We start from the raw sequence: 27,989 nt of genomic DNA on the forward strand, positions 1-27,989 counted from the left end.
TATTTTGTTAATTTCCCTGGAGAATTTCTATGTTTACTGTTCACAAGATACACCTTTGATGCTGAAAAAATAAAGTTAAAAATGCTCCTTCAAAAGGCATAATGTGCATCTTTGTTTATTCTTCTAGTAAATTACTGTAGTTGCAGTTGTTGATAGCACTCTGTACTAGGATAAATCATTAGTAACACATATTTTGAGAGTTTAGCTTCCACCATGCTATTCTCACATCGATGCTTATGCCATTCACAGATAAATAACACTCATTTATGTGATAGATTCCTACTGTATTAAAGTGATACCTGAGATTCTTCAGGCATAATTCATTTCAGTGCAGGGCATTTCTATCACCAGTCTGACAGTGCTGCTCTAGTCATACTAGCACACTGGAGCAGCAACACATCCTGCAGAAGAGGCAAATACAAGTGAGTAGGGGCACAACGTTTCTAAGTCAACTCTGTTGCCAAACCTATTTTATGGCAGAAACATATCCTTGGTCTTGCATGAAAGGCCTTTATGTACAGCCTTTTAACAACAGACAGTATCCTCTAAGATATTTACAAGGGAATTAGCGGGAGATGACTAACCTTGTAAAAAGCTGATACCAAAAATGCCAGAATCTCATGGGTCACTTCAAGTACGCCAGTCATGCTACTTAGGACATTATGTAAAACCATCGAATTCAAGGCACTGTGTTGACTGCAGCTTAATGAATCCACATTAATCCATCTCTATCAGTAGTGATGAATACTGTACCTTGAGGAGTTGTAGGGCTCTGAAACAAAAAGGGCTTAAGATGCCATATGAACGCGAAAGATAAAAAGAAATAATTACAAGGAAGGATTTATAAAGTTCTGGAAGAGAATCTTTTAGTGCATTAATATTTAACAGGCAATGAAACCCTTTTCATTTAATAAAACCAACAAACAAAACATGTAGCTTAAAATGGAAGAGTCAAAGACACAGTAAGAGGATTAGTGTATGGGGTTGCTGAGTCTACTGGCAACTACAAGGTCTGGCTTTGCAAACAGCATCAACAAAAATTAAAAGCAAACTCTGTAAAATACTGGTTTAATTTTAATACAATATTTAATACAACACTAGAAGGTATAACATAGACCTGTAATTAACCCAGGTAACAAAGCTGGTGTTTCTTTTCCTCAGATTTGCTTCCTCTGTGCATAGCTTTCAGCCATATGGTTGACTCAGTATCAGCTGCTCATTGCCTTGAACTGCGATGGAGATGCCACTGTTTTCTTCTGTAAAATGCTTTCTTCATGTGTGACAGGAACAAGAAGTTTATGCTGGAGAAGAAATTCCAAAATTTGCTAAGGAAGCTGCACCTCCCAGCTGTTTAATTGCAATGCTAACATAACTCAGACTATGCCTGTCACAACGGGAAACATTTGTGTTATCAAAGGATCTCCACACCACACTGCTGCTGCCGATGGCTTAAGAAAACCTTACCCTGCTGTAAACAGTACAGGTTACCTCTACAAGAAACTGAAATTCAAGTGGCCACATAGTGCAAGTGAGTATCACTGTCAGTGAAACAATCTTACAATGGGATTCTGCACCCGGTTCCAGACACTCTGCCCAGAGGAAGCTGGGATAGTTCAGCAAGAAAGAAGCTTCACAGCCTGGTACTCTGCTTCCAGAACATGGGGACCTGACTTGTGTCAATCACCTTGAGAGGGGTTTAATGCACAGCCAAGAAGGCTTTGCCTCTTTTCTCCTCTCTCCGTTTTATGGAAATATTTACACTTACATTTGTAACATGCTTTGAAGTGCAGTGCTGAAGAACATGTAGTAGTGTCAATATTACTCATCTGGAAGTGGTTTGGGAATCAGAAATACAGAAGAACCCTTGCTGGAAATTATTTAGGGAGCTGTAGGTACAAATAACCTCCTAGGTCATACAAATCCAGTGTTTCCGAATATATATTAAAAAAGGGCAACTGTAAGATAGTTTGCAGCCTTTAAATTATATTTCAGTCATCGAATAATGCAGACTTCTCAGCTCAAGAATAGTTCTCAGCTGTATTCTCACTCTAAGAACACATTTAAACTTAAGAGTTTCCCTGAATAAGCACCATCTTAAATGCGTTACTACACTGAAGGCCTTACGCACCAAGATGAGCACAACTAGCATGGAACATATACACACTATTGTGCTCAAGCTGGAGCAGCAATCAACATAAAATTTCAGCATAATCTTATCTGCATATCAAATTTATTCCTACAGCTGTGGCAATTCCAAATATGGATGAGGGATACAGGTATAGCATTTGACAAAATGAAATTAATTCCTACCAATAAAATTAAGTATTATTTTAAGAACAGTTTCCATATGATAACATTCAATTTTCCATTATAAAGAATTATATTGTTTAATTTGAAATGGTCCCTTTGCTCATCCATCTCCTGGTCTTTGAATTACTTGTACGACGGCAAATGTTTTGTCTTTTGTTTCAGCATTTTGACATTGAAATAAGTCTCTTGCTTTGTTATCTGTAGGGAAATTCTCCCTTGCTAGAAAAACAGGCTACTAAAGAAGAGAGCTGAGTAAGCTCCCTAACATTCTGCAGGGCTGAAGGACATTAAATTTTTTCTTTCTAAGCTCCCTCCCCACCTTCACATGTTAACTGGAATCACCAAAATGATTCATACCTTCTTAAAACACAGATGAACATTTAACAGCACCATTGATGATGACTTACAGCAGAGAAAGTATAAATATAGTCTTTCCCACACTAGTATTTCTCAGCACTCAGCTTTTGATCCAGAACTGACTTGTCAGTCCATTTTTCTGTAGTCAAGGACTGAGGATTAAGCAATTCCTGTTTAATGAGGGCACACTATTCTGCAGTGATATCCTTGAAAACAAAACTGAAACTGGGTAATCATTGCCTGTTTGATATAATTAAAAAAATCTCTTTGAGTATAGTTCATGGTAGAACTGAGTCTACAAAGGCTATTTACTATTCCAGTGCAGCAGACATTTCAGAAAAATTAGACAGAACCAGTAAGTCATCATTGAATTGCCCGGCAAAATATTAATTGCAGCTAAACCAAGGGGTTACATGAAATAAAGTGGTATCATGTAAATAAAGAACCGAACAGAACTGGTAGTAATATGAATTGAAGCTGGACCTGGTCCTCTCTGCTACATTCATAACGAAAGAGTAAGGAAAACCACAGACACCAGCTGATGCCCATAATCTGTCCCTTCCCCTGTAGAAACATCTAATAACAGCACAGTGTATCCCTGAGGGCTTTACAGGAATCTGTGAGAAACGTGGGAGGCAGATTTCAGAAGAGGCTGAACAGGAGTTAACACACCCCAAGCACCACTGCAGCTAGTCAGTCAGCTCCACAGATGCATACGGCAGCCTGATGCCTCCTGCTGTAGCTGTAGCAGCTGTCAGCAGAGATGTAGGCAGTGAAGATCACAACAGCTCCAGCCTCTGCGAGGATAAGTCTGATAACTCTGGATGTAACATTGTCCTCAAAAGTCATCTTGTGCTTTCAAAACCTTCTGGTATTTTCCTGCCACTGTCTGTGGGAGTGAATAATTTGTTCATTCAGTATAAAGACTTTTAGTATGGAGTAATTTATAGTAATCGCCAATAAATTACTTTTTATTCCCTTATTTTTTGTTGACAACTCCTGTAATCAGAAAACTCTTCCTCAAGACTGCCAGATTCTGGTTGGAAAACTGCAGATTGCAAACTGTCCTGTTTCATTTTATCTGTCTTCCAAACAGCTGTCATCAATCCAACTTTAGAAAAGGGAAATGTGTATTTCACCCTTCCACTTCCTCCTCACAAACATCAATTTCATAAGCTCCATTCCCACGTCTGACAATAACAGTTAATCCATATTGAAATTCACAATTCCAGGAGAGTTTAGGAGTATATATCAATCACTGGGAAATGGAAAATAGCATAGTTTTCTCATAAGCCTGAAAGTTCAATTTAAATATGTATATCCTTAGAGATTTCAAGCACACTTCTCTGCATAAAGCAAAAATAACCAGGCTGGGTAAAGCTAACATTTGGAGGTGCTAGGTCACTACAGAAACTGCCACCTTCGTATTCAGCAAAGCATGAAGAGCAACAGCGCAGTCCCTTTTCTCCTCATAGTGCAACTCAGGGCTCACAGAATGCCGGGACCTCATTGCAGCCTTTTGCTCCTGAGCAATTTCACAGGGCACCTATAAATCCAACAACTTTCCCACTCTCGAGAGTTTAACCATTTTGGTTTTTAATTGCATAAAGCCCTTCACTGGCAAGACTGTTGGCAACAATGCATTAGCCTGGCAAGAGGGAGAGCGAGGTCAGTTCAGTTCCCAGCCACCTCTCCAAGTTGTATTGCAGACAGCGGCTGCTCTGTGCAGGCTCGCTGTGTAAATCCAGAGCTGGAGTTATACCAGTCCATCCCATGGAGGGTCTGACCCAAGGCTATTTAAATGACCTTAATTGCATGTTCCTACACTACGTGAACCATCTCAACAAAGGAGACAAAAAGAGTGTGTTTAGTCTACCAAAGAGAAAAAACAAAGACTGCCAGGGAATACTATTGCTGCTTCTAAGTACCTTGGAGGTAAAAGTTCTGGAGTTGAAAAAAAAAAACACCTATTTGAGTCAAAGGGCAAGGCAATGCTGGCATGTGAGCAAATGTGCATAGACTACCCATGTGTAAAATTCAGGCTAAAAATTGGAAGGAATTTCCCAACAGTGAAGGCAGGATGGCCCTGGGACAGTCTTCCAGTTAGGGCAGAGGACAAATCAGCTCAGCTCATTTCAAAATGATGTTTAGCTTGTCTCTCTGTCAAATTAGGGGGACATCACTAACATATAGGATGCAGTATCTCCAGTCACAAGGGAGAAAATTGGAAGCCCATGAGAACTCTCTTTGGTTCTGTATTCCGGATTTTTTCTGTGTGTGCATGAACATTCAGGTATCTGAACAGTTTGAGAAAAGTGGAACTTCTTTGTCCTCGCTCTCATCAAAGAAGAGAAGGGCTGGAAAGTGTTTTCTAGAAACTCTCTTCTTTCAAGTATTACCATTAATAATAATGCCCCTAGAGTTTGCTGTCTCCTTCTTCTGAGTGTGACTGTATATGCATGTTTGCATGCAGAACATTTCTCTCACACATTTAACTCAGGAGACCTGGAGTAACCTCCATGAAGTAGGTGGTGCAAGGGTGGCACAAAGCAGTAGAAATAAACCAGAATGTATGAAGCAGCCAGAACCAGAGCTCAATATACTAAGCGCTGCATTTCTGTTGCGTGCTGCTAATGTCAAAGGAGATTTTGGGCACCAGTTTAAGCCTTTAATGGCCAAGTGCTGCAGTCATCCTCTGTCAGTCCATGCTCTTGAATTCCAGAGATGCTCCTTCTGGTGACTGCGGCTCTAGGTACGAGTCAGCACAAACTGCATGATTAATTTTCAGATTGTTCTGTTCAGAAAGTGGGTGGTTTTCACATAAAGGTAAAATATCAGCTTTATTGTTACAAAAAAACCCCTTTTAAAAGGTAGCTCTATGTTTCCATTGCAAGTTCCTTGGAGAATACCTCTGTTTTCTGTTCTTTGTTTCACCTGCTTCTAGGAGGGATGAAGACAGTAATGCGGAAGCGTGGAGAAATATTTTATTAGAAGAGGTAAACTACAATTTTATCGTGGTTCTGGCTTATTTATGGTTCATATACTATATGTAGACACTAAAAAGACAGTCCAAATAAAAATAATATTTCACTAAGAGTTTATCGTGGTGTTCTTGGTAATGATTTATCTCCCTTTATATGGACGTAACTGGTCAATTGCCCAGAACTCCCAATTTATTAGAGTCTATTGTGTTTTTGATGAATATGTGGCAAGATGCTTCACTGTGATTTTACACAATGTATTAAAAAGGAAAGATCTCAGGCAGTAACAGCCCTATCCAGCTGGCATTACCCAGCTAAAACATCTCCAGGAGCACAGATTTCTCCGAATTCCATTGTATGGCATCCTTACAGTATGAAAACTCACACATTCACACTGCTAATGGAATGCGTCTGATTGTAATTTTCCTTTTCAGCGATTTGTTTAAAACCACAGTGGTTTTTTTAAAAAATGTTTCCATTTAATTGCTGCTTCTAAGCAATTTTCTATAAGTAAGTATTACTGGCAATTTAAGTCCCTGCTATACAATGACAGACTGGTAGCATTGAAACTTTCTTTGCAAGTCTACTCACAAAAGTGGCTCTTTTCTGGTATGTGTGCATATATACATGTATGTTTCCCACCCACATTTCCATGCGTCTCTCCATCTTGGATCTGAAACCATCACCTCCCTCTTCATGCAAGAAGGTTGCCCGGGCTCAGTGCTTGGGTTATGCGCCGAGGGAGCTAACGAGGAGCACAGATTGGACAGAGTGGGTTGAGTGTGGTCACTGGACCTGCAAAACCTTCCAAGAGACTTGAGGGATGCAACTACGGAGCTTAGGACCAAGTCCACGGGTTCAGCCCCGTGCCGTGCAGAGTGAGGAACGGCGGCGGCTCGCTACGCCTCCCGGGAGTCAGCGCCGGGTAGCGGAGTTACTTCCACCATGTTCCGGGCTACCGCCCTCATGCACGGCCAGGCACCGGGCTCTCGCCCCGAAGCCGGCGCGGCCCACGGACGAGCCGGGAAGGCGGGCGGCGGGAAGCCACGGGACTGCCGGGACTTGCGGGCGGTTCAGGACTACAGCTCCCAGCAGACCCCGCGCGGCGCCGGCACTACCCCGTTCCCGCCCCTCCCGAGGCCGGCCGGGAATCACGCCGTGTGTTTATCGGCCAGGCCCCGCCCCGCCGCGCGAGCGGTGGCGTCACCCTCGCGAGCCTCCCTCGCTCCCTGTCGGCTGATTAATATTCATGAGCCGCGCGCGCGCGGGGAGCGGCGGACGGCGGCGGGATCACACGGTCCTTCCCTGTCTCCCTCCCTCCCTCCCTCCCTCCCTAATGGCGCTGGCGACAGCCAGGCAGCGGGGCTGAGCCGGGCACCGGCGGAATGCTCCCCGCTGCTGCTACGTAATCCCACCCCCCTGGGACGCGGCGCCGCGCTCCGCTCGGCCCCCCCCGCGCCGCGCCGAGCGGCGCTCCCAGCAGGGCGGCGGCGGCGGCATCCCCGGCCCCGCGGGCGATGGAGCCCGCGCAGCAGCGAGCGGCAGAAGCCCCGGCGGCGGCGGCGGGAAGCGGGCCCGGGGAAGCGGAGAGCGGCTCTCCAGGCAGGAGGAGCCAGGCGGAGAGCGGCGCGGAGCCGTCGGGCGGCGGCGGGCAGCTGGACGGCAAAGCGGCCGGCGGCCCGCGGCGGAGGCGAGGGGGAGCCGGCGGCTTCGCTCCCCCCGCGGCGCTGGCGGCCAGCGGGACTCCGGCGGCCCCCGGCGGGGCCGGCAGCGCCAACTCCCTGCTCCTGCGGCGGGGGAGGCTGAAGAGGAACCTCTCCGCCGCCGCCCCCTTGCCCGCCGGCGCCCCGGCGCCCTCGCTGGGCACCCGCAGCTTGGACAGGAAGGCGCTGCTGCTGCTCAAGCCGCCCCGGCAGCTGCAGCCCCTACAGCCCCCGGAGCGGGACTGGGTGCGGCGGGACCTGCAGCGGGGCTGCGTCCACGTCTACGAGCGGCATATGAACTGCTACCTGCGCCCGGTGCTCTGCACCCTGGAGACCACGGCGGCCGAAGTGGCCGCCCGGCTGCAGCAGCTCGGCCACCGGGGCGGCAGCAGTGTGGTGCGAGTGCTGGGCAAAGCGGGCGCGCCGCCGCCGCAGCCCCTGCCCGAGCCGCCGGCGGGCCCCGCCGAGGCGCCGCCCGAGCCTGCGGCCGAGGGGCTGCGGCCGCCACCGGAGGAGAGGCCGAGGAGCCGGCGGGGTACCCGGAGCGGGCTGTCCGGAGGAGGCTGCGGGGAAACGGCGCGGCCCGACCGGCTGCCGCTGGGCAGCGGCGCCGAGGAGAGCGACTCGGCCGGCGGCCGGCCGAGCCCGGCGCCCTCCGACCTCAGCCCCGGGGCGCCGCCGGCCGAACTGTACCTTGCGGGGCCGCCGCTCTCCTGCCCCTCCCTCCTGGGGGAGCTGGGGCCGGCCGGCTCCGACACCGAGAGCTTCAGCCCCAGCGCCGAGAGCGTCTCCGACCGGCTGGACCCCTACAGCAGCGGCGGCGGCGGCGGCTCGTCCTCCTCGGAGGAGCTGGAGGTGGAGCCGGCACCCCCCGACGGGGTGGAAGAAACAGGTGCGGGGCCGGGCCGAGGCCCCCCCTGCCCGGGGGAGCTGCCCCCGGGTCGGGCAGGGGGGGTGCCGGCGGGCGCGGCCGGCGGGAGGGAGCCACCGGCGGGGCCGCCTGCCCTGTACGTGCAGCTCCACGGGGAGACCAGCCGGCGGCTGGAGGCCCACGAGAAGCCGCTGCAGATCCAGAACGACTACCTCTCCCAGCTGGGCTTTCGGGACCTGTGGCGGGTGCAGGAGGAGGGCATGGACTCGGAGACCGGCTGCCTCATCCGCTTCTATGCCGGTGAGTGGGGCGGGGGGGGGGGGGGGGCGGCTGCGGGGAAGGGGCAGGAGCCGCACCCCGGCTGCTGGCGCGGGGCGTTAGGGCGACTGGGCACTGCCCCTCCACCAGGGCTGGCCTGGGGCTGTCGCCCCTCACGGGGAAGGTGGCCTGGGGCCGTCCCTTCTCACGGCCCGCGGGTGTCGCCGCGCCGGGGAGGGGCCGTGCGGCGGCGGGAAGCGCTGCCCCGAGCCGGCTGCCGGGAGAAGCCGCGGTGTCAGCGGCGCTCAGGCTGCCCCAGCGCCGTGCCCGGGGCAGCCTCCCCTCCCTTCAGCGCCTGGGTAATGGAGGTCGCGCGTGTGTTGTTTTCCCGTTCCGAGCAGCGGCACTGGGCGTTCGAGGTTAAATCAGCCTTAATCTACTGCTTTCCCTAGTGACGAGGAATTGCATCGCTGCCGCTGCCGGGCACGGGAGGTCGAAGGCTGTTCCAAGTGTTTGCGGGATGCCGGCGGATCGCTCACGGCTTAGTTGAGCTGTGTGCTCCCTCTGGAGATCGCCGAGCCCGCCCTGTCATAGCGGAGCGGAGGGCACGGCCGGCTCGTCCCTGAAGGGGGAAGCCCCGCGCAGTTTTGCCCCTGCAGGAGGTTCCAGCAGCGCAGGGCGCGCAGATGCCTGAGTTGAGAGCCGTGCGTTCCTGCAAACACAATACCGCGCTTGGCTTTCCGCGTTGTTGCCACTTGCGATCAGTTTTCCCCGTTAGAGTACTGGGACTTCACTGAGAGACTGAGGCAGTAAGGGAGGAAAGTAGGGAAGCACAGGTCATATCCTTTGGAAACGGGATGGTCAAAACCTTTTTAATTAAAAGGGAGAAGCTTTTTAATGAAGCTTTACTGTTACGACCTACAGTACAGAGTATTGGGTGGAAAAGTTAGCTCCCTCCTTGTAATTATGCTACCTTCTGCGGTTTTAGAGAGGTTTAAAAATACCTGGTGTGTCAGTTGAATTGGTTTGTGTAAAATACGTTGTAATCTTGGCACTCCTTGGGTTTTAACTGTCCTGTCCATCTCTTCAGATAGGAGAAATTTTTTAATGACCATGTGAACATTCAAATACCTAGTAAGCTTTCCTGTGAAATAGGTAAATGTGATATCCAGAGATGAGGTCATGCAAGCAAAGTAGAAAATGCCATCCATCCCCTTGCTGGGTTGGCTGAGCAGAGTGGTCCTTCAATGAACCGTGAGAATTCAGTGCTTTAACTCTGAAAAATACAGATATTCTTTTCTCGAGTGAATTCCGCTGAATGTCAAATAGAGTCAGTAATGGTGGGGTGGGAAGGACAGCAGTACGCTGGATAAGTGCCCTTTATTCAGAAGAGAATGTGGGAGTGGTGACAAGTGGTCAATTCAGCTTTTCTTCAGATTTTTTGGATTGTACAATGACCCCAACATAACGAGTGGAGAAGCAATATTTGTTCAAGGAATTGACAGAAATAGGTTAGATACATTTGGGTTAGAAAGTAGCTTAAAATACTCTTTTTCAGATGAGGATTGGGGTCTTTTGTGTTTCTCTGCTGTGCTGTTGAGGATGGAAGTCAGCAGATCATGCTGGGAGGGATGTTGCTTCCTTTATTTCCAGTCCCACCTTTAAATGGGGATGCACACACATGGTTTTAAATTGGGACAGCTGTGTGGCTCCTTTTCCAACAGGATGTGTTCTAAAGAAAACACAACTGGGAAACATAGTGAAGTCTTGCACACAGTTAAGACTGTTTGCATGTAGATCTAATGCATTAAATGATTAATTATACATGCTAAGCAAGGATGTTCCAACTCTGTTTTATTTCAGTGTCTCAACTTGATTGTTAACGTAGCTCATACATTTTTAGACTTCCTTGTACAGAACTGCCAGATAGGAGGGTATTTCTGTGAGCACATATAGGATCAAATTAATGCAAATTTCTTGTGCAAGTTCATATGCTAAGAAGTATGCCTCTGTACTTCAAAAGTAAAGTGTTTTTTGAAATCCTTATCTCTTTGAGGGGATCTGTGATCAACATGTAAAACACCTGTGATCAGGTGCTTGTAACAGAAAGGTTGCAGCACCTAATGTACCAGACCAGCCAAAAACAGCTAAGGAAATATTACTGACATGTAATCATACCGATTTTATGTAACTGTCTTGGCAAGTTATCTCTGCTTCCTTATTTTATACACACACCCCAAAGATGAAAGGAAGGGGAGACACTTAAAAAGATGACACACTACATTACACTGGAAAGAGGAGTGGTTTCTTTGGCCCCAAAGTTAGGTGTTTTGCTTAGGAGAAGTACTTTTCTAATAAATGATCCTCCAGAATCATACCCTAAGGAAGGCTTTAAAACAGTGATTTCCTGTTTGCCTGGGACTTCGTTGGTTTAAGCGGCCTGGCTTGTCCCAGTGGATAGAGAACCACTAGCATCTCTATCCCTGTAATTTCCTGCAAGCTGTCTCAGTAGGATTTGGTGATCCTGGACTTGTACTGATGGGAAATGGCATAAACCTAGGTTGGATTTATGGCATCGCTTCTAAAAAGAATTCTTTCACCAAATTCCCTTGGAGTGGGGAGAGAAGAAGAGAGCACACTGATGACTTTGGGGCTTTTTTATTTCTGTAGACTGACAGTTTTAAGACTGGAATATTCTGTACTGAAACTTAACATTACAAATTCCAAATAAAATGATACAGCCAATAATTTTAGTGATTACTGTAGGCTGGGAATTTCTCCTGTGGTGGAATCTGGAAACTACAGATTAAAAAATTAGTTTTCAGAAGAACTGCAGAGAATCAGATTTTTTTTTCTGACAAAACAGCTTTCTTAATAAGTAGCATTTACATTCTGTAAATGAAATATCTGATCTGTTAAAAGCCCTCAAAACCAAAATGGGACAATAGGAAGGTAAAAGTGCTTCCTCTATGTTGCCTTGGTTTGTTTCAGAATGTGGTTAGTGCATGTTTATTCTGGTATCTCCTCTCATTTTCTTCCTTAACAGTGTGAATGTGGTTGATTTGATTCTAAGCATTTAACCAATAACACCATTGCTGAAACAAAATCCCCTACAGCTTTAAGGGGCTGATCTACTCCCTGTAACATCAATTTGAGCAAAACTGGGCATTAGTGTCTGGTCGTGCATGTCAACTTTTCTCTCTGTTGAAATCTATCTTGACAAAAGATACTGTCCTTAAAGTTTGAAATACTTAATCTCTATTTAAAAGGATATGGTTAAATAGCTTTCTGCTGAGATACTGTGTTATTGAGTTATGAAACTGTATAGGAATCCATAGTGCAATTACAGTCATGATATTGTCGCTGGGAGACCGATTAGGTCAGACTTACTAAACTATTCCTTAAGAATGGCTGTGATCCAGGAGACTTCTTTGCAAACAAGTTATAGTATTCCTTATTGGTCTATAAAAATAATTGTGGTCCTAGTGGCCTTGACTTCTCTATCATTTGCATGTAGAAGGGAAAATAGACTAATACACCAATCTCATAATTTAAAAACTGCAAAATTGCTTATTGGTTTTGAGACTTTAGATCAAAAATAAGCATGGAATTATATGCAGGACTGTGTTCTGCAGCATCTGCATGTCAAGGAGTATGAGTAACCCAATCCTGGTCTTGAAGACTGCAGTAGTACAATGGGTGTTTGAGGCTTTTTTGTTTTACTACTGAAAGGTGATTTTGTTTCTGATTCTGGCACTTAGCCACTTTCAAATTCTCTCCTCCTTTGCATGACACAGGGCTTCTGCACCTGCTGGTGTCATCAAATATATCACTTTTTAAGTAGATGATTGCCTATAGACAGAATACTAAGAAATGCCAGATGTCATTAAGGGTGTTAATTTTGCATCTGGCTGTCAGATTTTATTTGGGGAAGAGATCCTTTTGCCTCGTGTGGCCTTTTAGAAAGCTGTGAGGAAAAATGAGTCTAGTTTGGTCTTAAAGTACATTATAAGAAATGTTGTTCTGTCCAGTATGAATATAAGAGTGGGAAGATCTAGTGTCAGGATCAGTTGCAGTGATCTAAGCAATTGTGTTTGCTTGTCTTCTTTAAAAGAAGCACACCTTGTAGTTGGAGTCGTACTAAAACTTCCATCTATATGGATGGAAACATGGTTTTAGAAGCTTACTCTTAACGTGAAAGCACCGTAGACCTGGCAGTGCAGAGTTTTGTGGAATATGATGCATTGAATTCCTGGCTGCTTGTTGGGCTACTTGATGAATAACTCAGTTCAGCTATTTAATACATTGATAAATTTGATTTAAAGGTGACTAAGTGCCATTTCGAGGGGGGAAAGCATGCCAAAGACAGACCTGCTTCTTACCTGGGGGTGGGAGAACAGCTGTGCCCTAAAGAGCTGCTTGTGGAGCATTGACTTGGTTCTGACATCCAATATCTTGTTTAACATCAAAAGAACTAATTCACATTAATGTGAATGGATGTTTTTTTACAGGTAGGATTGGACAAGAGAGTTCTCTGTGAATTTGTTAAAACCAAACAGAAAAACAACCTCTGCCTAGGGATGCCATGATCCTGATTTTTTTTTCTTCCTAATATGACTTGGATATACATTTTTACCTTGTAATGATTTATATGTTGGCATCTGCTGCAAAGAGAAGTAATACCTAAAACTTGCCCCTTTGGGAAATTCTCACATTTCTGTTACATAGCATGTTTAAATCCAAACTTGATCCTTGTCGGAACCAAAGTAATGACATTTCTAGTCCTGTTCTGTAGAAAAGGTTAACATGACTGCAGTGCCTCTGGTTGGCTCCACCTGTTCATGTGCACAGCCCTTGTCTTATCTCCTGTTGGAATGGGGTCTTTCTAAGGTAGACAACTTTCAGGGGGGCTCTGAGGGCACAGCAGCCTCTCCTCCTGTGCAGGAGGAGCCGTGCAGATAATGCTGGAATGCTGGTGCAGCCGCAGCTGAGCTTTGGTATGTGACAGCTGTTAAGTACAATGGTTTTTGCAACTTTTAAATTCTCTTGTACTCCTGGCTAGCATCCATAACTTAAGTATGTGTGAAGTACCAACACGGGAGACTTTAGTGTGATGAACATAACAGTTACTATATATACACTAAATATGTAGTACCTAAATTAGTAAATCCAGGAGCTGAATTTCTTGACTGATACAGCACAGACTGCAACATCCCCTTTCCCCTCTCCATTTTGATACTATCCCTCTTTCATTTTTTACCAGTTATTTCTGGTAATTTTTGAAACTGTGCATAAACATCTCCTCGATGATGGAATTGCTGATATACCTAAAAGTCTTCCGCAGTCAAAACATCCATCTGTTCTGTTAGGACACTGACAGGCTGCTGTGCATCTAAAGCATGATGTGGTTCTTGGGAGGTGCTGCTTAATAGTACAAACAAAGAGAGATTTATTCGAACCAGTGTTAGCAACTGGTTAATTACCAAAACCTACTTTGTAGGTTTATAAAACAATGTAAAGAGAGATTTCTTTGTTATCTAAGTGATCCTCTGGAAAAGAGACAAGTATAAGACAACCTGCCTGAGCAGGTTGGTTTGAAAAATATATGCATACAGAATTCCATAGAATAGAAGTTTACAAATGGAAATCCTGGAGAGTGCTACTTGTTACACTCTCCTTTTTAACTTGGAGGGATCCTGTATTTCACATGCTTCTAACTTCATTTCCCTCTGCATTTAAGGGATGATATTTTAAATAACTGTTTAAGCTATTAGTACCTTGATTTAGGGGGAAAAAAGAAAAAGAAACCAAAGACTGACCTATTTGCCTTGGACAGTAGATGCAAAGATAGTTTGATTTAGCCTTCAGTGTTTCATTATTTCACTGCTTATGGAATGGGGCACACTGGCATTTTAGATCAGATAAATGTGCTTGCGTACTTGTTTTCAGCTTCCCTTGAGTCAATTCGATTGCTCTATTTACAACTTGTGCTCAAATGAGGATTTGTGCTTTGGGAAGCTGTATATCTGGAGTAGCCCTGTGATAACTTTATTCTTCAACTCAGAGAACTGAATGTTGCATTTACCTTTGAGGTTTTGTTGGTAAAATATTTTTGTGTGTGTGTATGCAGATGGAACAGATTTCGATGCTTAGAGTCAGTTGCAGTTTGTGTGGAGAAAATAACTCAAGTAAAAGGAATGGGGTGGGATGTACCAAAATATCTTCAGGTTTGTAAGCTTTGCTGTCTTGGCCATGCTATTCCAGCATAGTTTTTCCTTCTCAGAAAGTTTAGGATAACCACCAACCTTCGTAAACAACTATGAAGTTTTAAACTCACTGAGAAATGAGTGTGTCTTAACTTCTAGATTTGGCTCTTAAGACAAACAGAATTCTGAAACATTAAGCTGTTCAGAGATATTTAAGAAACTTCACAGGAGGACAATGGTCCTCATTTTAAATATAAGCAATAATATCTTGCTTATTAAAATCATCTGAGAGGTTGGAAGCCTTAGTTAAAATTACAACTGCATGGTAATGTCAGACTTGTGTATAGGTTTGAGGTAGTTAAGCTCTATACATTTTGTCAGAAAATTTCTGTGAAAATTCTAGAATTCTAATGCCTTCATTTATTCTTTGTATAACTTTTGTTCTTAAATGGTAGCTGCAGCATTACCTTTTTGTCAAGAAAAATTTGTACATTATTTTCACTAGAAAATAACATGTATTAGTTGTAGATTCGTTATTTTTTCCGATTAGGCTGGCATTTATCCACTGTGGTATCTTAACATAGATATGGTTTTCCAAAAATAACTTCTGGCAAATTCTAATTGAACATTTTCCCACTGGTTGCTGTTATATACTGAAACCATCTTAAGTATTGGAGAATTTTAAACTTAAGTATTATTATTTATGATATATTTTAGTTAACTCTTTATTTTTTATCTTATGTCTGCTATATGATAAAATGTTACATGTAAAGAATAGACATCACTTGCCATTTGGAATGCAGCAGCTGTCGTAACAGCACAGAGGGATGTATGTGGGTTGTAAATGAATAAAAACATTGTGTCCTGCTGAAATTCCAATTAGGATTTCAGGGAGGCAAAATTAATAGTAGAACTAGTTTTCTGTGGTGTCTGTGCTGACACACCCACTGTGGTGGTTGCTTTTTTAAAAAAGGTCCTGGCAGTAATCAACCTTTGGAGTCTTGTCTGTAAGTCACCATGGCCTTCTGTACCCTCTGCCACTGTCACATAGAATCATATAATTACGTAAGTTGATAGTCCAAATTCTTTATGCTAGTTGGCAGAACCAGAATTCCTATTGCTTCCCTGCTTAGCTAACTAGCTGGTCCTGACAACTTGGGGTGTGATGGCTGAGACTTTCTGCTCCTGTGGATGTGGTTAAATATGTGGAAGAATGGGAATGGTGCAGAATTTCTTGGGTTTTTTTGTGCCCTCCTTCCTTCCTCATCCCCCCATTATTTAGGGGATAAAAATTGTTCTTTGGAGAACATTGCATTTAAAAATGACAACTGTTATATTAGGAAGAAAGACCTCCTGGAGTGAAGAGTCATTTAATTTCACAACGTAGCATACTATTCTTTGAAGCTTTTTCCGTCGATGGGGAAGTAAAATTTCTTCCAGCTGGCTTTGACTTATTTGGAGGGATGCTGAAAATACTCATTGCTCAACTAACTGTGTGTTCCTCTATTTGACAGCTAAGAATAGCTATTTACATATTGATGCAAAATACTGAGTTTCAGGGGATTTTTCTCTCCAGTTTTATCTAACTTGGAAGGAAAAAGAAATTGTGGAAATGGAGAAGATTTTTAGAGCTTAACAGTTTTTTTGTTCCTCTGAAGGGTATTAATTGTACCTGGTCTTGTGCAGTGGCAACGGGAATCTTCAACTTTACTAGGCTCTGGATTGTAGTCATAATTTTCAAAACCCCATAATAGCCACTTGAACCAGTTCCTCTCATCTGCAAGTGCTCCAGATGCCATGCCAACTTATTTAAATAAAGACAAAACAATGGGCCTTGGTCCAAGGGGTAACGAGGAGCTGGAATGCCTTTGAAGTTCAGGACCCTGGGCTGTAGGTGTGATTTACATAAACCTCATTATGTAATCTGAATGCAGTTTCTCTTCTTGTTTGTTCGATTTATGAAGCTTTGTGTCCAAAGAGAAAGAGATAGTAAGACCTGTAATTAAGATAAGTAGCAGGCCACTCCTTTCCTGAATGCATGCTCTGGTGAGGAGAGGATTGTGGATGCAGCATTAAGGGTAGAACAAAACCTGTGATTCAGGCACCTTCAGTAGATGAGACTAATACCGACTCTTTTCCTTTGAAAAAGCTGTGTGCTTCTTTAAACAATAACTATGACTAGCTCAAACTATTATTTGCTTTAATATAAATGATACAGAAAAGTTTAAAGTTCTTACTAGGAACAATTTTGCTTTTATATAAACCTTAGATGGGCTCTATCTAAGTAGCTCTCCATTTCAAAACTGCCTTGAATCTTGTATGTTTCTAAGTGGACAGTGAGTTTTCTGATCAGAATTGTGTATAATGACGTTTTGTTGTTGTCAATCAAGCACTTACCTTGTCTTACTGTCGGACCCTTTCCTTACAGCAGATAATAAGTGGTAGCACTGGCTTTGTAGTAAGACTCTTGGAAGCAGCAAAGCTAACTTACGTGTGTGATCTGCTTGCTCTTTACATTATTGGTAGATCCTCCAATGACTTCTTATCATGAGTTATTTTATGATTACTGACTCAAATTCATAGAATTGTTAAGGTTCAAGAAGACCTCTAGGATCATTGAGTCCAACCTTTGATCGAACACTTCCATGCCAGCTAAACACTTAAGTGCCCTGCCCAGTCACTTCTTGAACACTTCAGGGATGGTGGGTGTCTCCACCACTGCCTTGGGCAGCCTGTTCCAATGGCTGACCACCTGTTCTCTGAAGAAATTCTTTCTGATGTCCAACTTGAACGTGTTGGTGCAGCTTGAGGCTATGTTCTCTTGTCCTGTTGCCAACTTCCCGAAGGAGGAGGCTGACCCCCACCTTGCTACCAGCCCCCTTTCAGGTAGTTGTAGAGAGTGGGTCTCCCCTGAGCCTTCTTTTCTCCAGGCTAAGCACGCTCAACAGCTCTTAATAAAACTTGTGCTCCAGACCCTTCGCCAGTTTTGTTGCCCTTCTCTGGACAAGCTCCAGCACCTCAGTGTCTTTCTTGTAGCGAGGGGCCCAGAACTGGATACAGGACTCGAGGTGAGGCCTCACCAATGCTGAGTACAGGAGGATGATCACTGCCCTAGTCCTGCTGGCCACACTATTTCTGGTAAAAGCCAGGGTGCCATTGGCCTTCCTGACCACTGCTGGCTCTCATTCAAGCACCCTCAGGTCCTTTTCTGCTGGGCAGCTTTCCAGCCACTGTTCTCCAAGCCTGTATGCATGGGGTTGTTATGAGAGAAGTACAGGACTAGTAAGTAAAGGAGGAATATGTTTTTCGTTCTACCGTGTGTTACTTAGTGGGACAGGCAGACCTCTAGGGGATATCAGTCTTGGTGAGCAGTCAGTTATGAGACTTACTGGGTTGTCTCAGAGATAATTATTGTGTCACTATTGACTTTCTGCATCTTTGTCTCTTTGCTTGCTTGCTATAAAGCTTATCTGTTGCAATAAAGAAGTTGATGACAAGAACTGTTATGAATGAAGTGACGGAACATCTGGAAGAAGGGTAACATGGATAATGAACTGAAGCTAATAGGCTAGGAGCTCTTGGTTTCTTCTGGTACCAGTATTATGTGGCCACAAACAGGAAAGTAAGATAGTTTACAGGTTGCGAACGGGATGCGTCTCAAAGTGAAGTTAATCACATACGTATGGGAGATGCAATTTAACATTTCAGAAATACCAACAGGAGCTTGTTGAAAGCTGTGTAATATGTAATTATATGAAATTATTTCTGAGCTGAGGACTTTTAATATACTGGTTTGGTAATAAGTGTGGAGCTTATAGTATGGTTGTGTGGATTAAAAAGTCATTAGTTAGAAGCAGACCTGAGTTTATAACCTTTCAGAGCAAGCAGTTAACCTTTTTGTCATGAATGTCCTAGCTAATAAAAGAAAGGATTGGCTGAGAATTGGAATCTAAATTGTTCGAAGTGTTCAAGTTTTGTGAAGTTGCTGTGGATGTGTCTTATCTTTTTTTATTAGTTTTTTTGGGGGGTTTGTTTGGTGACATGAAAAACATATCCCTTGTCTGTATCAATTAAATTAGAGCCTGTAGTCTGTATATTTCCTGTGAATAAACAGAAGATTAATGTGATACATTTCAGGCTACTAAATACAGAAAGTGTTTCCGTTTCACGACTTCTGGAACAATGTTATCATCTGTATAAGCCTATTCATCCTTGTTAAGATTAGGCTGTAGCACTGAGAACTGCTCAGTTTGTATCTCTTTAATCTTCTTAATCAAATGACAACTTTAATTCCTGCTAATATAAGAAGAGTATATTAAATTATTTTATTTAATTTTGCTTTACAGATTATATCTTGGATATGTCTTTTGTAAGAAAAATGTTTCAGGATGTTTCTTTTCTGAATCCATGCGATGAAACATTCTGGTTTATTTTGCAACTTGCAGCTTTTGCCTTTGTAATTAAAACCTAGAATGAAAGTGTATTAATCAGTATTGCAAGATATTGTACTACAGAGATTAAGACACCTTGTAGCCAGCAGTGGACTAAGTCATATTCCTCTGTCAGTGTCAGAGTGTTTGGAGAAAACGATCTACTAGAGCCTGAGGTATATACAATATTTAATTTGCAACAGTGCATGAGGTGTGATCTTTTGTATAGTGCTCCACTGGAGTGTGAGCAGTTTCAGCACCTCTTGCTGCTTCAGTTCTGTGTTAATAGGAGATGTATTTTGAGTTCCTGGCAAATAACTGATACTGCTTACTTACACTGCTGAAATGGGGGAATGCAGATTTGTCACCTTAGTAGTAAAAACAGCACTGTCTTTAGAGTGTCAGCAGATTGCAAACCATAGATCCACTGTAGATCCTTTTAGCCTAGGATATGTAGCTAGACTCTTCCCCCCCTCCTTTTTCCTTCTTTTTTTTCCCTTTTTCCCTGTTTGTCTTTTTTTGTGTTTTTTTTTTTTTTTCTTTTTTTCCTTTTTGGTCCCCCCCCCCTTTTCTTCCTTTTCTGTTTTCTTTTTTTCTTTTCTTTCCCTCCTTTTTCTATAGAAAGTTTTTGGACGTTCTTGGCTGCATTTACCAGCTCACCTATTTTGTACAGTTTTAGTCCTCTTATTGAAGAACTTAAGATGTTTTTCTTCAATGTGTGTATATCAGCAGGCCTCTTTGTGTGTTCCTTTCCCCCCACCCCCTGTTTCTATAAGGCTATCTATCAAACAGCACCACTGCATAACTTGTGGAGAAGAGTATTTGTTCTAGCATGGCTAACGCATGGCTGCAAAAACTAGTAAGTTTCTCTCCAGAAAGTCACAGCACATGGCTACAAAAGATTCAATAAATTGCTGTCTGCATGTCAACAGTGTAGAATCAGGCAGCAGTCAAAAGAAAGAAAAGAACAGAACCTTAAAGCAGTTTAAGGTGTATTGTATTACAGGGAAAAAAAAATTGATGGTTGATTGGTGGGTTGGTTTGTTTAAATAAAAGGTCCTGTGTCACTTGTATGTTTTTCATCCAGCAGACCATTTTAAGAGGCAAAGATCATGACCTGGATAATGTTCTCAAATGCATGTCTATTAGAAGAATCTGTAAACTGGTTATGAAAGAAAGAAAAAAGGCTAAATTTGCATACTAAGAATTATGGCTGACAGTAGAAGAGGTCATACTGTTATAGCCTTTGAATGTAAAATTGGATATACTAATTCTTTAGTGTTAGATTGATTTGTAAACAGTGGTATTACATGCAGCACGTCCATAAAGCTTATGCTTTTTAGGAATGTATACAACAAACATAGAGGAGATTCAGCATTTGGCACTGCTCTTGCTTGCTGTCACCAGCTAAGCTAGGCATGATCAACTAGTCAAGTCGAATAAAACACATAGTTTTCAATCATTGTCCTTCCTGAATTATGACAGAAAGTTCTGCTAAGGATTGTGCTACCAGGAAAGTCTAGTCTGCTCTTGTAACCCTGAAAAAGGATGGATTCCTGGTAGGCAGACTCTGGGAACTCAGCGTGCAGACTTCTGTTCGGAAGAGGATTGCTTACCGACATATGAAGTTTAATGGGGCAAATGCCAGATTCTGCATCTGGAAAGTGGCAATCCTGGATGCTCATACAATAGGGAATGAGGGATGCACATAGGGATGCACATAGGGAATGCACATAGTGGCAATAGGGATGCGCATAGGGAATGAGAGGCTGGAGATAGCCCTACAGAAAGAGATCTGGGGATCCTGATCAATGGCGAGTTGAATGAGTCAGCAGTGTGCCCTGGCAGCCAAAAGGGCTAACAATATCCTGGGGTGCATTAGGCAAAGCATCACCAACCAGTCGAGGGAGGTGATTGTCCCACTCTACTCTGCACTGGTGCAACCTCACCTTGAATATTGTGGCAGTTTTGGGCACCACAATGTAAGATAGATATTAAGCTATTAAGAGTCCAAAGGAGGGCCACGAAGATGATGAAGGGTCTAGAGGAGAGGCTGTGTGGGGAGCAGTTGAGGTCACTTGGTCTGTTCAGCCTGGAGGAGACTGAGGGGAGACCATATTGCAGTCTGCAGTTTCCTTGTGAGGGGAGGAGGAGGGGCAGACATTGGTCTCTTCTATGTGATGACCAGTGATAGAACCCAAGGGAATGGCCTGAAGCTGTGTCGAGGGAGGTGTTGGCTGGATATTAGGAAACCACCAGAGAGTGGTTGGTCACGGGAACAGGCTCCCCAGGGAAGTAGTCACAGCACCAAGCCTGCTGGAGTTCAAGAAATACTTGGACAACACTCTCAGGTGTATGGAGTGATTTTTGAGGCTGTCCTGTGCAGGGCCAGGAGTTGGACTTTGATGGTCCTTGTGGGTTCCTTCCAATTCTATATTATATGATTCTATATGTAGGTGGCACTGGTGAATGCAAGACCAGCTGTAATTTTGGTCGGGATGCACTGTTCCTGCACCTGTGTGTTATCTTCATTCTCTGATGTTCTTAACCATGTTGCAGTTGCTGAATTGCCTTTCCAGATGTGGTATTGTTACTTCAGGTTTGTTCTGTTGCTGTGCATGTTGGCAAGCCTTAAAGATGGTATTTGACATGCTCTTCAGTAGCTCTTTCGGCCACTGTTCCTTGGTACTATAGTTTTTTCATTGCACTGGCGTTTCTCACATTCAGATTTCACTCTTGCTCATATCCACTAAGTTTTCTAAACATATAGGGGAAGGCATATACTGAGTTGAAGATCCTTGGAGCCCTTCTCTGAAGACATAACTGTAGTGCTTTGCAGCAAACCATGTAGTTGTTAGAAGATGGTTGGAGAGTAATATCTATATCTAACCTTCAACCTAATGCAGATGCTGTCCATACCAAAACAAATGCTGTGGCATAAAGTTAATACCCACTAACCTTTTTGAAGCAGAAATGTGTGAATATAGAGGTGCCTCCATCCATAGCAGGGAAATAGTGCAATATCCTTATTTCCCTAATGAAAGACTAGACAAACCTTGTCTTATCATTTATACATAAACATCCTGTTCTGTCTTTTTGGGTTCTCTTGAGCATTTTCTTCTCTGCACTGGAGTTACTGTTGTCCTTTTGGCAACTCTTGCTTAGAGCATACATCCCTATGGGACTGTCTGCAGACAGGCACACCTGGGGGCTTTGCTCTGAATGTGAATATTTGTTTGCTTCCCTTCTTCTTGTTGAAAAGCATGGTGGTAGCTAGTTATAGGCCTCACTAAGCAATGTCACCATGGCCACTACTCTAAGCATTTCACTGTGATTTGACTGGAGGGAGGAGTGTCACCTTTCTGGCAAGGCAGAAGGATGAGATGCTGGTATCAGTAAATGTGTCACGTGTACCAGCCTGAGTTCCCAAATCGTAAGCACAGCTAGCTGAACTGTGAAAATGAGTACACGGTGCTGTAGATCACTTCGATCTTTCCCTCTGTGTTCTATTCTCACCCTATCGTTTTCTTGCGTGCATGTGAGGCTGTTGAGAGGTTTGGTGAGCAGTGGTGAGCAGCAGAGTCCTCAATAAGAGAAAGCTGCTTTGATTTTGTTTCCTGATAATCTGTAAGGCAAATTGCAGAGTGCCTGTTTCTTGGTAGTTATAAAGGGAAGGAAGGTAGCACGTGATTGGAAAAAAGGTAGAATTTATGTCATCTCACTGTTTACTGGCAGTTGTTACTCTTATTAATGTATGTGCTTTAAGTTTCCTCGAAGGCACTTGAAGTGAAAAGATTTGAATGCTGACGTATGAATTCATCTAGTCAGGGGTTGAAGGTACAGAGATAAATACAGTTGTATCGTGTTTGCAAGTGTCACGAGTCTCCTGGTTAATAAAGAGCAAAGGTAAAAAACCTCATGTGGTAAAGAAGCATATCTTGTCTCAAACTAGCTGGTGAGGACTCTTGCCTGCAGGTCGAGCAGTGCTCTGCCACCACCGGCAGCTCTGCTGGACTCTGGCAGAAGCATGGTGGTGACATCACCCTGAGGAGAGGGGGAAGGCTAGGCAGAGTCACTGGAGCTGCTTGTTCTGCGCAGGCACTCGGGAAAGGGTTTCTTTCGTATGCTGTCTAATAGATTCAGCCTTTTATTTTATAATATAATTAAATAACCAAGCCTTTGTGAGGCTCCTGAATTCCTTTAATTTAGCGGCAGCACAGAAGCTGAATTCAGAGCATTCATGGGCCTGTACTATCTCCCTGACTACTTGCCAGCTCTATTCATGCTGTTCTGAGTGCAGGAAGTTCTCACATTCATTCAGGGTTGGGGGGGTGGGGTGGAAGGCGTTGTGTGGTTGGCTTTTTTTTTTTTTTGTAAGCAAGGGAAATGGTTATAAGGAAAATTCTTCAGCGATTCCCTGGGACCCATTTACCAACTGTTAATCTGTGAGTAAATAATGGGAACAGTTTATACACTTGGCAGCTCTTGAGAAAGAGCAAAGAATCATGAGAAGTTCACAGTCCACAGCCTCGAGATAGCTGAATACTTTGGTATGTTAGGATTTGTCTGAACAGGGATAGATCAGTACTTTTTTGTTAGCACATGTAATCTTATATATTCTGAAGTACTGAGTTTGATGAGGAAAACTTCATGCTGGCGTGTGGTAGCTGGCTGCTTATATTTAACTTGCTCAAGTTAAATAATTCCTTTTCTACTTGAGTTTTAAGGCTCCAGCCAATATGTTCATCTTCTTTTACAGATTGTTACTGACGCTCTCTCAAGGAGGGGATGAGGAAGTGTATATGCTGTCTGGTGAGGGGAAAGCTGGTTCCTTTGGTTAAAGGGAAGGGTAGAGATAGATAAGACAAGAAGGTGAAACAAAACTGAGAAAAGAATGACTAAATTAAAGTGAGTATTCAGGAACTACAAAATACTTTGCAAATTTAAGCATTCATTTCACTTCCCAGGAACTGTCCCAGACCTCTAATCTATGGTATCTAATCTTTATAGCTAGATACCACAGTGATAGAGATCACTAACTTGTGTAAAGTGCATTGGAAAAGGGAAAGTGGCTTCTTGTTGTGAGTTTTCTCCTGCTACAGCTGAACTGTTGTGGAAAACACACAGCTATCTAGGGTGAGTACAGCAGGTATTGGGCAAATTGCCATTTTCACCAAAGCAAACAGATTTGGGGTAGTACAGACTCTCCTGCAGAGCTTGTGTTTGCTTGTTAACTTCTGCCTCTGGCTTGTCTGTTGCAAAATGAAGAGAGAAATGCTTGACAGGACAGTGGGTATACATGATTTGGTAACTGAATGGGCAGATTTTTGAGTTTCATTCCTTTCTTTTTTAATTTCTATAAGGAAAAGCATTGCGCTTATACTCTGTCAGTGAGTATTTGGGTTCTTTTTGCCCTTTTCTCTTTCCATCCTCCAGCTTGCAAGTTTTAGAGATCAGTCTGAATTCCTCTTCATGAGATTGTTTTGAGTGAAGTAGTTTTCTTAAGGTGTCATCATTTCTGGATCATGGTCTGTTAAGAACATTTAGGTATGGATTATGGCACATGTTACCACACGTGCAACTGTGAAAGTAATGACAAGTGTCTGGGTTGTTCTAGGAAAAACAAGGAAGCAAGGAGTGTAAAATTTCTGCTGCCTGGTAGCCTCTTCATATTACTTTTTTTTTTTCCTTTTTCCAACTTTAGAACTATGAGTTTTGACTTCTGTTTTCTATTACAAGTACTGGTACTGAATATCCATGGCAGCTTTTTCCTTTTAGAACAGCTTACCATTTTAAGCTCTGAAAATACTGTGGCAGCTTTACTTTTTACAGATTTATATTAAAAACCTTCTGCTTGCCTGTATGTGTAAAATTATATCTTATATGTAAGTTTTCAATCTCTTCAGAGTTTAGAAGTTCACTACTTAAACTTATTTTGTGAACCCAATTTCATAATAAGAATAAAAAATGCATGGAAGCACAGATTTGCTTTCAAGGTTGGTTTTCTGGTATTTTTTTTAACAGCTTGTGAAAGCCTTTAGCAAAATGAAGATAAATAGCATCAGCTATACCACACGTTCTGAAGTAGTGGAGGAGGGGAGTGTGTCAGTTGAGAGGAGGTTTACAAGTTAAAACTTCTGTTGCCAGGCAGCCCAAGAAGTGAGTTGGCATCACTTGAAAATGAGTGCAAATTATGGCTTGCTGTTGGAGCAGGGTGGACAATGGAGAAAAAAGGAGCGTGAAGAGAATCTTGGCTATTTTGAAATTAGTTTGTTTCACCTTCCAGAATACAGAATATTAAAGATGAGATTACTATCTTTGTAAGTCTAACAGTATTGTGAGTAAGAAAAGAGCTGGGCTACATAGAAAGTGTAGTTCCCATCCTTTATTATTATAGCATGTTATGGTGAGTTAATGACTTCTGTTACAAAATGGGGTGTTTGAACATGTGTGGTTATACTATTGCTCCTCCTAGCTGCAAGAGTTGTGAGTTGATGAATGCTCAAGAGTTGCCCGTCCTGCTGTAGTGCCAAGTCTTTTTGTTTAGCTTCTGGCTTATATAAGCAAGTTGAGCACTTGCCATGAGATGCTTTGTGCAAGATACTATCACCTGAAAGTACCACTCTCCATAGGATTGTGTTGTTCCCTCTACCTTTAAAATCTGGTGTTAGGGACCACTTACACAGGTGATAAGTCAAAGGCTTACTGTGTGGATGAGCTTTATATATAGAAACCATCTTTGTTTTTATTGAAAGCTGCTTCTCGCACGTCTCCTTTCCTCACCAACAGTGATGTAGGATTTGCTCTGCTGAAACATACGCCTTTGTAAGATTAAACTTGTCAGTGTGCGTGTGTTTAGCAGAATGTTGTAAGATAGTAATTAATGCTGTAGCCATCATGTGAACGGAAAATATTTCTGCAAACGTGTCTATATGTCTAGATACTTAAAAGGATAAAATTAGGCTTTGGAATTTCCCTCTGGTCCCGTTTAACTTAGCCAGCTCTCAGACACACTTTTGTTATGGTGATAATGGTTATCTGCCACTGTTTCACTTTTAATGTGAATGTTGCACTGTCTTTTGCAAGAGTGTAACATGCAAAGCAGTAGCAGTTGGGGCAAATCAGGACAGTCAGATGGAGGTTGTGTTATGTTCTGTCACCTGGCAAGCTTCTGTCATTTCTTCAATTTCCTTGAGCATTTAAAAACTGTTGTAGTTGTTGTATAGCACCTTTCTTGAAAATATTTTAATATTTCTACTTCAAACCCTAGCAGTTGGAAAGTATAGGCATATATTCATTCACAGGTCTTCAGTGTTTGCATTTTGAGTATAAAAGACACTGATTTAGCTGAGACTCACAATTCCTGTGGTATTCATATGTCCATACAGGATAAAACTTAACTCTATAATCTTACTGATACAACAGTATGGTGTTGTTCTTTTGGCCCACGTATTTTTGTGGAGAAAAAAAATGATTTAGGAAGGCTTTGGGCTAGATGGCAAAAGTTGTGGCACCTGGTCCTTTCCCCTCCATATTGCTGAAAATTGTGAAAAACGTTTTTTTAGTGCACACATTTCTTCCGTAGTTTTTATATTAAAACTATAGAGACAAATGGTGAATTGCTTTTTTCTTCTGCCCTTTCATTTTGTTATTTCATCTCTAGCAGTAAGCGTTTCCAAAAATAAAAAAGAGGTAATGCTATCTTCTTGAGCAATCAAATAGTAGAAAAAAATGAGGTGACATAGTAGAGTTTTTTGATGGCTGCCTATGAGAGAGGAAACATGATGGTTTGACTGAGCAGTGGCAGCCACAAGCAAGGTAGATTCCAGATGGTGTTGGTAAAACATGAGTGTGATGAGAGAATAGTCTCTATAGGCTATGCACGGTGTTCAACTTCGCTGCAAATGTAAGCACTGAAATCCTTTGTCCCAAGAGTGCTTGAGTGCAAAGTTCATTCTGTACTGAAGCTTTTCACCCAATCTATCTATGATGTGTCTTTCTGCATCTGGTACAAGGATTCCTGCAAGCCACAGGAATATGAACAGAAAGCTAACTTCCTTGCTGCACATGAAAAGGTGGAAGCACGTTATTCCTCAGCTGCCTTGCCCTTTGCAACAAGCAACCTTTGCATTGGGGGAATGTCTGTGTGTCATGTTCAGTGCTTCTGCCTGTTGCATCAGGGCTCCTGCTGCCCCTGAGCTTTCCTCAGGCTTCTCCTATCTGTAACACGTCCAGAAAGCCATGGTCTTTTGCCCTTATGTTGGGAATTCTGTCTTGGAAGCTGGATGCTTTCAAGGTGGAGATTTTCCTTTTCTGTGGCATGACTTTGATGTTATGGAAAGTCACAAGAGCAGCAGCCTTTTGGTTTCTGCAGTGCTGCAAGCAGTAGCATTCATTTCCCTTCTGAGGAAACCTTCCAACAAGTTGGCTGGGCACAATGCTGTGCTATCACACAGTTATCTAAAGCAGTCAAACATTCTTCCATTTTAAGTGACTGGACTGTCTGTCTGGAGCTGCATTCGGGTTGTGAGTATTAACACGGATGTTTGATGTGACCCTAATGTTGGAACATATAATAGCTTGCATTAGCAAGTTGCTAGGCTAAATCATCCAAAACTTCTGTGGCCACAAATCCCTTGTTTTATTAAAACCTCCTGTTAGCTTGTAATCTGGTTGCAAGAAATCATTGGAGCATTTTTCCAGAGTCTTAATTTGCTGAGGAATCGAGTTGTTGCTTGAAGGACTCAGCTCTTCCTTTTCCTTGAATTCTTCCTGAAAAGAAAAAAAATTCAGAATTTAAAGATTCTAAATGTAAAAGTTAGAAGAAAAAATAGAGGGAGTGGGAGGGGTGTTTGAAAGGTGGAACTTGCTTT

The 27,989-nt window shown here is 43.2% G+C and overlaps 1 protein-coding gene across 1 annotated transcript in view; it reads left to right on the forward strand.

Moving 5' to 3' along the window:
- Positions 1-7,165: 7,165 nt before the first annotated feature.
- PHLPP1 (PH domain and leucine rich repeat protein phosphatase 1) overlaps positions 7,166-27,989 on the forward strand; it is a 133,701-nt gene continuing 112,877 nt past the window's right edge. Inside the window, exon 1 of the mRNA XM_032699398.1 lies at positions 7,166-8,522. Coding sequence (XP_032555289.1) covers positions 7,166-8,522 — 1,357 coding nt within the window. The remainder of the gene's footprint in view (positions 8,523-27,989) is intronic.

This window comes from Chiroxiphia lanceolata, chromosome 1, assembly GCF_009829145.1.
Source record: "Chiroxiphia lanceolata isolate bChiLan1 chromosome 1, bChiLan1.pri, whole genome shotgun sequence".
NCBI lineage: Eukaryota > Metazoa > Chordata > Aves > Passeriformes > Pipridae > Chiroxiphia > Chiroxiphia lanceolata.